Source organism: Ostrea edulis, chromosome 1 (genome assembly GCF_947568905.1).
Source record: "Ostrea edulis chromosome 1, xbOstEdul1.1, whole genome shotgun sequence".
Taxonomy (NCBI): domain Eukaryota; kingdom Metazoa; phylum Mollusca; class Bivalvia; order Ostreida; family Ostreidae; genus Ostrea; species Ostrea edulis.
Window position 1 is genome coordinate 70,378,521 of NC_079164.1, and position 12,695 is coordinate 70,391,215.

Here is a 12,695-nt window from a genome sequence, read left to right on the forward strand (position 1 = left end):
CATTTAGATATATTGATTTATTTATCTATTAACAATAATCATTTTCATTCATATGCTGATTCGATATATCTCTGTGAACTTGAAATAAAAGACACCACAGTCTTCCACATCTGCTTTATACTTAGATATTTTATTGAACATAGATGTTGACAGCAAACTAACAACTAAACTTTATGACAAATAGGATGATTTCAGCTTCTCCATCGTCAACTTCCCATATTTACACTATATGTAGCAATATTCCATTATCAACAGCATATGGTCTCTCAACTAATTCGATACCCAACAGCTTGTTCTGCGAATGGTTAGTTTTTAAATTGAGGCAGGCTACTGACAAATAAATTTATGTTACAGGGGGTTTCAACCGTTTCGTTTCAAGTCAGCATTTCACAAAATTTAGGTTGATATAACAATCTAATTTAACCAATACAACATGTCATTGGGTAAAATGCTGTCAGACATGTTTTATACCAATTGAGGCCGTACTTTACACACTGATTTTAACTAGGGATTACTCTGTTGACCTAATTGAGATATAAGGCTCATGGTGGGTGTGACCTGTCAACAGGGGATGCTTAACTCCTATGCACTTGATCCCACCCTTTGTATGTTAGGGGGTCTGTGTTTGCCTTAACTCTTCATTTTGTATGCTTTATAGATTGATCACTGTTCATTATCTTCACCTTTTCTTTCAACTGATTCAATATGTGCGAGCATGTTCTGCATTTGATCAAGTTTAAAAGTGAGGCAAGATACTGACAAATAAGATGATGTTGCAGAGGTTTCAAGTCTCATTTGAAGTCAGCATTTCGCAAATTATGTGGTCGTTGGAATGATCTATTTCCAACTATTGGTCATTAGGTCAAATGTTGTCGGATGCATTTCATACCAATACACCAGTTTCGAGATAAGAGCTTTTCTCTGTAGGAGGTGCATTCAGTGGAACTTCGAATGCCAAAGTGGACCTGCAGTCAGTAAGGAAGATGATAAAATTTTTAGATATTCAAATGTTGGATAAAGAAATATTTTACTTAAGTTGAAACATAAAAATAATGTCACATTTGCAAGTAATATCCTGGATATGATACAAGCAACAAAATATGATATAATAAGAATTCCATGTATTTAATTACTCCCCGAATACTTAATTTAGTTAGTGAATCAGTCAAATTTCAGGTGATAAAACTGCATATGATAAACTTACTGAGCACATTCACTTATGCAGTGATGAATATTTGTCCCAATCCCGCGTGTAAACAAATTGTTTCGCGACTTAATTGCTATGTACGAGTCCTTCAAAGGGAAAGAACTCGGATATACCTCTAAAGCGTATTGTTAGGCCATTCTTTACATACTGATTTTTACTATAGATTACCAGATCAAGATATGTAGGGCTCATGGTGGGTGAGACTGGTCAACAGGGGATGCTTACTACTTTGCACCTGATCCCACCTCTGTTGTGTCCAGGGATCCATGTATTCTTTATGGGATTTTTGAGATTGATCACTATTCTCTATGATTATACATGACATTAAGATAATTGCAACTACGTGGATCAAAATTTATGATGGTTTAGACTATTTTCATTATTTCTTAATCATCTCCCTTTGAAATTAACCCCTTATCTCTAAATTCCCAAAGTTCTAGTGTCAAATATCAATCTGAAGAAAAGTTGACATATTTAAAACAAATCTGGTGAACAGAAATTAAATGCATGTATAAAAACAAAACAGATTTTTCCTCCATTTATTATCATATCAAGTACACATCTTGTAAAGAAAACATGATATTGCACCAAATAGATATCCATATTCTCACTAAGTGCTCCTTAAAATTCAGTTGCATTTAACAAAATGTACATGAGAGTAAGTTCAAACTCACAGAAATACTGGGTTGAGAGTTTAACCCAAAGTAAATGAATCTGTCATGTATTTATTAAATATGAAAATCAGGAATATGATAAATCATAAAGATAATCTGGAAATAAAATTCTGTCACACTCAACATACATTTAGCACCACAACATCCATTCCCTAAGACCTGTCTCTTTACTTCTTTTTCTTTGATTTTTGTGAACTAGAGGAACTTGAATCCTTCCCAGCATCCTCTGAAGTTTCTGGCCGAGCTTTCTGCCATTGCAGTGGCTTTCTTCTAAACATTGGCCAAGGAGGTAAAGTCAACTAAAATGAAATTCCTTGAATGTTACATTAAACTTTCTTTCAGGGAAAACAATTTCAATCATGCTTTAAACAAATAATGCTTTAAATATCATAAATTAACAAAATATTGTAAAAAAGACTAATTTCTGTTGAAATGTGGGGGGAATTTTTATTCGGTCTCTCATGTCCCCCTCGTTTCTGTCCAAGCCTATATAAAGTATGTGGGAAATGTATGTGGGAATATCAGTTGCACTTCCATTCATTATTATTTCAGGTTACATTTGATATGAATAATCCAAAAACTTACCTAAATCAATCCATGAATGATTTTTTTGCAAATAAATCCAACCGACACCATTCAATTCCACACTAAATCATTTCAAATAATACATTTTTAAAAATATATCCGGTAACATACAAAATGAGGTGACACATGTGCTAAAGTCGTGGTTTATTATAAAGATGTATTATTTGAAATGATGACGATTATCATCAATTTAGTGTGGAATTGAATGGTGTCATTTGGATTTATTTGTGGAAAAATCATTCATGGATTGAGTTAGGTTAAGTTTTCCAACAATTCATATTTGACAAATGTAACCTGAAATAATATCGAACTGACATGTGACAGATGCAGTAAACATTTCCCACATACTTTATAAAAGCTTATACAGAAATGAGGGGGACAGAAGAGACCGAATATATATTAGCCCCTCATTTCCACAGAAATTTAAAACAGACAAGATTTAGTTTATTTTGGCTTTTAATAATCCATACTCTTCTAAAGTGAGGTGGAAATGATCGCGTTTGTTTGCTTTCCCTAAATATTATATAGTAGCCTGCTTTTTCTTTCTTTTACTTACAATGCATGATAAAGCAAACCCAGCTAGCAAGATGTACATGGTTTGAGAAAACTGCTGACAGATATAACCCCATCCAAACCCTACAGCCTGTAAAGACAGATGTTAAAATTTAGTTACAGCAGAAAATATATGTGATATAATTTTACGATTTAAGAAAACGACGTATAATTGCTATTACTGGGCATTCTGTTTGATTTATACATGTATTTATAACTGACCCCAAACAGGACAATGATGACTTGAAAATACTGTTCTGCGCGTTTCTGTCCTTCATAATCCTAAAATAAAAGTAGTGGATATAATAACAATCTTAACTTTAGCAAAATCCATATGTAATTAAATTTTGAGCAGTTTAAAATAAATTAGTAAATGTACTCAGGAATAAAATGAATTCCAACATATGGCATTAAATTCATTGTCCAATATAATTGTTTTTACAACAAACCAAGCAATTAATGCTAAAATACTACCATATGACACGGAATCTTTTTGAATTTCTCGGGGAGAAATTGTGTTAGGTCCATTTTATGAAGTCAGAGTTGTATCTGAAATGGGAAGTTGTCGTGTATATAAAGTGGAACTCTTTAATGTTCAGAAGACCAGAAAGGTTGCATCAGAGATACTGCTTCCGGTGAAAGTTAAAAAATAGAGTTTCACAACAGGACACATATTTTGCAAAGATCTGAAAATTTCTATATGGTTGGTAGTATAGAACAGTCAGTATGGGTGTACCGAAATTCTATAGGTGGGTTAGTGAAAGATACCCGTGCCTCAGCGAATCTGTTAAAGAATTCCAGGTAAATATATCGAAGAAGCTAACATTGACAGTGTTTGATAAAGAAAAAAATTATTGATAGACTACTGTCAACTTAATATGTATACAGCGTAACCGTTGGACCGAGCGAAGCATATAATGGTCATTGGAGTGTCCCAAGTGGTAATCATGATTCCGTTAAGTACGGTAGATTATGATTCATTTAAAAATATATATTCTAATGAAATTTCCTTGCGCTAAAAACCCAATAAGATCTCAATATTCAAGTGTTTTATATGGGGACAACAGTTTTATTGAACGCGGGAAATAAAACGCAAGGCGACGTCAACTGTGCATTGTGACGTCACATTTAGCCTCGACTTTTTTTCTTTTTCAAAGCAAACATATTATAAAGAACAATAATACATTCCTTATGCAATGAAAAAGGCCGTTATAAAATTAAACAAAATTAAACCAATAAATTCAAAATGGTAAAATGTTACCGTAATTTTATCATATGCAATTTATGCAAAGAAACTCATGAACTCGTTCATCTATTTAGTCGTATTACGGTTTTATATGTAATTATTTGCTAAAACCTGTTATAATGATAATTATACAATATTTTTTTCATTCACTTTGAACAAACTGGGTGTTTAAATTACGAACTGCAAGTCAGAGTCTTCTATTATTGGCGTTCAAAATAAAACACGAATAACTGTTGAAGCAGGTAATGAAAAAATAAATGGCGGCGCCCATATGGATCACGAAAATTTCAGTGAACATATATAGAGATTATCTCTTTTTCTTTTGCTGAATTTGACTTTTTTCTTTTACATACGTGTTACCTTTAGAGCCTTGCTTCGCGGACGGGCCTTCGGCCCGTCCGAGCTTCGCTCGGTATTAAGGAGATATTTTATTTGGAGAATTATTTGATAATCATATTTTCTATGCAAATTTTCACAATATACATCACCTTTACTATATATAGACTATCTGTAATATTTTTTACTGTTGACATATTTTGTCAGATAATGCTTAACATAATAATCATATCAGTAATATCGAATCTAACGTGTGTATTTTAGAAGTGTTGTGATAATTCACTTTACTTACACAACTGTCAACATAGGAAATGATAAATTGTTTATCTAAATACTATTTGTTTATGAAATGAAATACTTAGTATTATGCTCAACCCATAATGTAGAGGACATTTACCACCATCCAAAGTTTGGAAATCAGGAGGCTAAACTGGTCTGACAATCCACATTTAGCTAATTCCACTGTTGGAGCAATGGTGAAGAGTGTTGTGCAATGTAATTGTTACAAGATTGATCACTGTTATCTTCACCTTTTCATTATATCACCCAGAGCAGGGTTTGATTTGCAGGTAGCATTTAGCTTCGTCACTCAACTGGTGGACCTATTGTGCCATGCATCTATTGACAAATCTATAGTTCTGACCCTAAGAGTATTTTGATATGAAATATTGAAACCATAATTTCCTCCAATTCCGTCACGGTTTCATTTTTTAGTATGTCCAATGAGATCTCATTTTTTGTGTTAACTTGGGCAACTTTTCAATAAACAAGCACACAACATTATCATATATATTGAGTTCAGTTACAAAGTGTCATTTGTGAAAGTGAAAGGATGGGACCAAAATGGAGAAAAACATTGCCTTTATACTTGTATGAAAATTCTTGGTTAACAAGAAAAGCTGTTCTACTCAAATCCCAAAATTGTAGGGGGGGGGGGGGTGTCCTTCAGTACACTCTGTACATGAGTTCAATTCATTGGTTCAGCTTTACATTTCCACTACCATTCACTACTACTATATAAAAAAAAAAGTGACCAGGCAATCATTTGATTTTTGCATTAAAAAAAGAACTTTTTATGTGATAATAATGCGAAAAGTAAGCCATATGTCAAGAAAAAAGGGGGAGGGCAAAAGAAGGGCGTTCCTACATGTATGTGACAGGAGATTGATTGATAAATTGCAATTATTTATAATTATCATTTTGTAGCAGTCGTTATAATTTCACTATCTAAGTAAATATCCACATATCACAATAGAGGAAATAAATGGTAGGAGTTATGAGATTGATCACTGTTATCTTCACTTTTCATGGATTATTTTTTATTTTTTAAAATTTTTTTTGCATTGTCTTCCACTACCAAACATCAAAAATTTTATCCAATAAGTCATGTTTTTGGTACTAGGGCCGGTGGCTATTCGCTTGCGACATTCTGAAAAAAATCAGGCAGATTTTTTTGTATGATCAGAAAGGAATTATCTATGGTCATCACCAATTTGTATCCATTGTCTAGAGTTGCCCAAGTGACATATGATTTTTTTAACTTCATTTTCTGAAGGGTTCCAAAATTTTATAGTTCTGATATCCCGAATTTGGTTTTACAGCATGAAATGTTTTATCACTCAGGGAAGACTTATAAATGTTGTTTGTTCTATGTCTCTTTGAAAATTGAGAAAATATGATGTATCCATTCCTGTCGGTCATTGTGCTTCAGCTGTTGTAAACACCTGATAATTTTTCATATCTTCTCAGAAATGTTGGTGAGTAGCATATTTTGGAATAGGGGAACAAGAATTGGTGGTTCCTATTCCTTTTAGGCCCTAGGGATCTGGAAATGTACAATATTTACAAATCTTAAACTGGTTGCATACCCTGTAGTTATGGTGGACATGAAGATCAAAGTTATGAAATCCATGACTCTTGAAATAGGGGTTTAGTATTTTAAAATATATTTTGTATTTCATATGATTATTTCTCTACAGATTCCTGAATTTGACAACTTGTATTTGGACATGAACGGTATCATCCACGTCTGCTCTCATCCAGAAGATGATAATCCACACTTCAGAATCACAGAGGAGAAAATCTTCAAAGATATTTTTCATTACTTGGAGGTATGTCAACTACTCTGTATGATGATGTCATTTTATTAATTCATTTCAATGTTTTGACACTCTGTATGATGATGTCATTTTATTAATTGATTTCAATGTTTTGACACTCTGTATGATGATGTCATTTTATTAATTGATTTCAATGTTTTGACATTTCTTGATGAGTATATATTTTTTTAAAATTTTATAAACTGGTTTTTACTGCTATTGTTCTTTAGAGTAATTTCATAATTAAAAGTCAATGTCTTGAAACAGTGTCATATTTTACAGCAATTAAACAGTATTTTGTTAATGAATTTTGCTTTGTTTCTTTCCAATGTTGTCAATTATTAGATTATTTTCCAAATTGTCTGGGGGTATTAAAATTAAAACAAAACACCTATTATTAAAGCTGTTTTCTTTTGTTACTGAAGTTCTTGTTCCGAATGATCAAGCCTAGAAAAGTGTTTTTCATGGCCATAGATGGAGTGGCACCAAGAGCAAAGATGAATCAGCAGAGAGGCAGGAGATTTAGGTCAGATTATGATTGCCAACCATTGTCAATACCTAAATATAATGATAACATAGAAGATGAATGAATTACCAATAATATATTTATTTGGTATCCTATTTAAAAGATGCCTGTGGTTTTAAATTAAATGTTGTTTTGTTAAGATATTTCATCATGTTGTATATTGATACAGAATTGTTTTAAGCATATAGTTTAGTTTAATATATTCTACCTCGGAGAATCTTGGGAAGGAACTGATTTGAAATACTAACTATTCAGATATATAACAGATGTATAAGAAAAGAATACAATTTGTCCCTCATGGTCAAACATATCTTGTTATGCCCCCCCCCCCCCCCCCCCTTCAAAGAAGAGGAGCATATTACTTTGCACCTGCCGGTTGGTCGATAGACCCATGTGGCCCCGGGGGGGGGGGGGGGGGGGGGCATATATGTTTTACAAGCATTTCTTGTTATCATTGACACCCAGTCAACAATGTTTGTGTTTTGTAACAGATCAGCACGAGAAGCTGAGGCTTTGGAGAAAAAAGCTAGAGAATCTGGAGAAGTTCTGCCTACAGAAAAAAGATTTGATTCCAACTGCATCACTCCAGGTATAAGAATTACTAGTACATTAAAGTCAATGCACTTGTCTATACAAATTATTAATGCTTCCACACTCTCAAAGAAAGAGAGGAATTTGTTTTAGAAGGTAGAAAATGCAGGATTCATTAAAAAGGAATATATAATTCTGAATTTTATTTTTACTCTCTGTACTTATTTGCTCCGGAGCAACATTTTATCAATTAATTTTTCCAACTGAAGGTAGTTTCACAACAATGTAGTTGTAATGATGGTAGGAAAATTCGTTCCTATACCAGTATATTCTGTCACAAACAGGTACAGAGTTTATGGTAAGACTACAGGAGCAATTGAAGTACTTTGTCACCAGTAAAATTTCCAGTGATCCTTTATGGAATGGAGTGAATGTGTACTTATCAGGACATGAGGTAAGTATTGCTCTGGTAACCAAATTTATTCTGAGGTGAATATATTGGATTTGAAATGAGAGGTGATTACCACAAACACTAATGTGTAAGTGGATTCATCACTGCTAGGTTTCATTATCCATTTATTGATGTGATGATGAATTGTGTATTGGTTTTAATAATGTGTTACAGACACCAGGAGAAGGGGAACACAAAGTCATGGATTTCATCAGGTGTGAGAAATCTAATCCAGGCTATGACCCAAATACCAGACACTGCCTCTACGGACTGGACGCAGATCTGGTAAGTCGATCAACATTATCTGATCAATTAACTAAATGATCAGGTGAATAAATTAGGGCCATTTTAGGAAGTTAGCTCCTCAGCTACAGAGCACAACTGTGTAGGATGCTGTAACTGTGTGTAATGGTTCAATACTATATCATTGGTCCAAACATAAACATTTACACCTGTATTACTGAAACCTATCCAGCTGAAATTTTTTCATGCTGATTCAAATTTTGAAAGGATTGGAAGGGTGTATATTTTGTGAGGGGAAGGATTGTTTAATCAAAAATCTCGAAATCTGCTAGCTTTTCTGTTTCCAGTATATTATCAAAGTTACACCCCTAGATGTGTATTTCAATTTTGTAATGTATGATACATGTAGTAGAAATATGGAACTACTGTAGATTCCTAATTGTATGCGAGGAATTTATTCTTGTGTAATTTTGCGAGAGGCGTCACTTGTGAAATGAATTTATTCGTTTTTAATTTTCTGTTGCTAAAATGCATATACATGTAAGTATTCTTTATTAACAGACGACACATGAATTCATGTTCACACGACTTGACGTATATGAGTCATTTAGCAATATTAAATACTTGCATAAAATAAGGAATTTACAGTAATTCAAATGTTGTAAATTTATTAATTTGGTTGATATTTTTTTCCAAATAGAACACTGATTCTTAAAACGTTTATTTACCCAAAATTTTGTGTGAAAAATTAGCCAATGTTTTAATTTTTTTTTTACCTTTAACCCCTAAATTTTTATCTTCCATCTTAGATTTTGATTTTTTAACTCCAGTGCAATTTTAAAAACTGACAATACTCCTAGTATGTTCTTTCAAACTCGCAAATTCAATATCATGATTTTTTTCTGTATTTCAAGTGCAAGTAAGTCATTTATTTCCAATCTACTAGCATTAAATTTTATATATTTTAAGAAAACATACTAATCTTACGTATTGATTTTATGTAATGATTTATCTTGCTTATGTTGACACGATCGGGCAAAACTAGTTTATGCTAGTAAATTGTAGGTAACTTTAAGTGCAGGAAGGTTACGGTTAACACACTGTAGCTCAATAACAAGCACTATGACCCCAGTTTTCTCTTTAATTTCATAATTATTCCCTTGCAATTTAGAAATTAAAGGTATACCTCCAAAAATATTGACAATGCTGAAAAGCTCAGGTGCAAACCTCTTTAGAGGCAGGATAACTGTAAAATCTAGCAGACGGTCAGTTATACAGAATCATTTACAAGATTCCAGGCATTGTATTGATTCTGTAATATTGATGTCTGAATAACAAAGAGTTAATATGAATTTATTTTACACAGATGATGCTTGGGTTAGCCACACATGAGCCACATTTCTCACTTTTGAGAGAAGAAGTTCGATTTGGAGGGAAAAAAGACAGAAATAAAAGGTAGGTTCATTACTGTATATGAGGACAATTTATGGAGTCCTATTTATAAAGCATAGAGAAACATATAACACAGATTGTTTAAGTAGTTTGCTAATCATAAAGTGACCATAAAAACAATTTATCATGACAATACCATTAATAGTTGCACTGTGTATCAATACTGTTGTTCTGCAGACCCGCCACCCCCGAAGAGACCACATTCCATCTCCTTCATCTCTCTCTGTTCAGAGAGTATCTGGATTTTGAATTTAATTCCCTCAAGGTAATGCTTTTCCTGGTATTTGTATGCATTTTGTAAAATCTTTACTGAGTAACTCTAAATAGTCCTACAATCAAGTCACTGATAACACTCTTATGCTTCATACACAGTCATGGTTTCACAAATAAAGAAATTAATTTTTTTTGTACAAGGAAATAGTTATCACTTTACCCCCAGAAACATTGTTTTCTCTCAACGCTTACTTAATGCATGTCTGTGGTAGTGTAATATACATTTACATGTACTGTATATTTCAATTTCACACAGCTTAATCATTGTTGTATTAGAATGACCTTCAGGTTTACTTTTGTTTCTTCCAAGGACAAGCTGCCCTTTGAGTATAATCTGGAGAACATCATTGATGACTGGATCCTGATGGGCTTCCTGGTGGGGAACGACTTTATTCCTCACCTCCCCCACCTTCATATCCAGCATGATGCTCTCCCAACACTGTGGAAAACCTACATGACCATTCTCCCAGAATGTGGGGGTAATACTGATACATGTATAGATAAGATAAGATAAGTTTATTCCAATTTTGGGCCCAGAGGGCATAACAGTAAGACAGTTTATAAAGAAGGAAATTCAAAAAAAGAAAGAAAGTTTACAACATTAACTACAGGTTACATAGACTGCAAACTGCATGTGGATGCAGCATGTTGGGGAAACAAGTACATACATATATGAATTGCTAATCATGTATATATACAAGTAGATGGACAGTATCAGTATTATACCAATATATGAATAATAAACTATAATGATTTTTGCAGTTTTAAAGCATCACTTCTTTTTCTGAAAGTTTGCACTAAATATTCACTCAATTTGACAATTACTGGTTTGTCTTCATTAATCATCAACCAAGTAAATTTGTATATATACTATGTAAGGGTAAATGTATTTTTATATATGTACAATGTTGTATCAATAAAAAATATCACAAAGCCCAGGGGTTGAAGCTAACTTTTTGTGTCACCAGTCCGGCCGGACTGATGGGGTATAATTTCAACCAGTCCGCAGAAAAAATTTACCAGTCCAACAGGGTTTTCCAGAAATAATTAAACATATTTCGTTAATGTTATTAAAATGAAATTTAACTCAGTATGCCTCAGACAATATTGTAACACTTAAATGTGGGATTTATATTTACAAATCAGATTCGTCTGATATCTACATATTGAAGCATGCCAAATGTGTGTATAAAATTTCATAAGTATAATTTCCAAAATGATGCTTTAGAAAATTAACCAGTCCCATCGGACTGACTAAAACAAATGTCAGTCAGTCCGCCAGACTTTTAACCAGTCACAGACTGATGGGCATATGTTAATTTCAAGCCCTGAAAGCCAATGGAGTATACTCGACTAGTTTCTTCAATTCTTCTAGATACTCTTGAAGAGTTGAAGAAACTAGCTGAGTATACTCTATCGGCTTTGTGATATTTCTTATTATACTACTACTTGTGTAGATTTTTCTATTCCTATTTCTGCATTAAATACAATATATATAGATATACATGTACTTGTATCCTATTCGACAACCTTTCATTTAATACCAGACTATTTATGATTTTAAGATTTATTAAGTGACATGTTTGAATTTCAAATTATTTCATTACAGGATATATGAATGAAGGGGGTCATTTAAACCTAGAGAGATTTCAAAAGTTCATGAATGAATTAGCAAAGGTAATACATCTATTCAAAGAATGGATGCCTGTTAAAAATTTTGAGTGCAATAACTTTGTGTGTACAGTAGCATAACACATGCTATTTCGCAATAAGTTTGTTTTACTGTAATGATATTTGATATACATGTGTCATATTATTTGTTTATTTTCTTTTATATTCCAGCCACATGTTCATGTTTTCTGTTAAAGAAACCTTCACACGTTGCTGAAACTTGTGAAAATTTGTAGTCACTAATTACATGTAACAGTACAACTTTTGCAATTCTATTAAAGTTTGTGCTCACAAACTTTATTTGACATAAATTGTAAAAGTTTGACTCAGATAATAAGGCTGGTTTTCTAAATTTTGTTGTTTTATCATTTCAGTTTGATTTAGATAAATTCAGTGAAGTATTCACAGATCTTAAATGGTTTGAAGGAAAGAAAGCAGAGAAATCTGAGAATGAGCAATTGGAGGGAAGAACTAAAAAGGTTGAGTAGTGAAATAGGACTGTTAGATAAAATTTGACAAAAAAAGTAATCAAGTAAAAAGTGATTTTATGAATCTGAAAATTTTGCATATGTAGATTTAAACTTGCAGAATTGTGTCAAAATGCTTTTAAATTAGAATTTTATTTTTTTTTGGTATCAAAGTATTCAAAAATCAACTTTATTCCTTAAAGTACATGGTAAATATTTTCTAGGAATGTGATCCCTAATGGAAAATATAGATGTATTTGTAATTTCAATAGACCCATAAAATTGTTACAAATTTTTCCACCGCAAAAGTAAGCAGATTGTCTATAACTTTATTCAGTGTGGACGATAGAATGCAGGAGTATTATTTCTTTGTAGATGTTTA

General features: G+C 32.6%; 2 protein-coding genes across 2 annotated transcripts in view; one reads left to right on the forward strand and one right to left on the reverse strand.

The window, feature by feature from the left end:
* Positions 1-1,732: 1,732 nt before the first annotated feature.
* On the reverse strand, positions 1,733-3,625 carry LOC125683369 (signal peptidase complex subunit 1). Its single transcript, XM_048924461.2, has 4 exons — positions 3,493-3,625; positions 3,241-3,300; positions 3,023-3,109; positions 1,733-2,180 (listed from the first exon to the last, which is right to left on the reverse strand). The coding sequence occupies exons 1-4, from the start codon at positions 3,544-3,546 to the stop codon at positions 2,049-2,051; spliced, it is 333 nt and encodes a 110-aa protein (XP_048780418.1). The 5' UTR covers positions 3,547-3,625; the 3' UTR covers positions 1,733-2,048.
* The window catches only part of LOC125683365 (5'-3' exoribonuclease 1-like), a 42,785-nt gene continuing 33,710 nt past the window's right edge, over positions 3,621-12,695 (forward strand). Inside the window, exons 1-11 of the mRNA XM_048924447.2 lie at positions 3,621-3,819; positions 6,580-6,711; positions 7,125-7,225; positions 7,717-7,814; positions 8,101-8,210; positions 8,382-8,492; positions 9,817-9,905; positions 10,080-10,167; positions 10,486-10,654; positions 11,785-11,852; positions 12,221-12,325. Coding sequence (XP_048780404.2) covers positions 3,745-3,819; positions 6,580-6,711; positions 7,125-7,225; positions 7,717-7,814; positions 8,101-8,210; positions 8,382-8,492; positions 9,817-9,905; positions 10,080-10,167; positions 10,486-10,654; positions 11,785-11,852; positions 12,221-12,325 — 1,146 coding nt within the window. The 5' untranslated portion in view covers positions 3,621-3,744. The remainder of the gene's footprint in view (positions 3,820-6,579; positions 6,712-7,124; positions 7,226-7,716; positions 7,815-8,100; positions 8,211-8,381; positions 8,493-9,816; positions 9,906-10,079; positions 10,168-10,485; positions 10,655-11,784; positions 11,853-12,220; positions 12,326-12,695) is intronic.

Bases quoted from the DNA above. Each gene is read 5' to 3' on its own strand.
- LOC125683369 (XM_048924461.2), bottom strand. From the start codon at position 3,546: ATGGACCTAACACAATTTCTCCCCGAGAAATTCAAAAAGATTCCGTGT. The intron at 3,301-3,492 runs GTAGTATTTTAG...CTTTTATTTTAG, and splicing joins AAAAGATTCCGTGTCATATG to GATTATGAAGGACAGAAACG. The intron at 3,110-3,240 runs GTCAGTTATAAA...CTGTCTTTACAG, and splicing joins TCATCATTGTCCTGTTTGGG to GCTGTAGGGTTTGGATGGGG.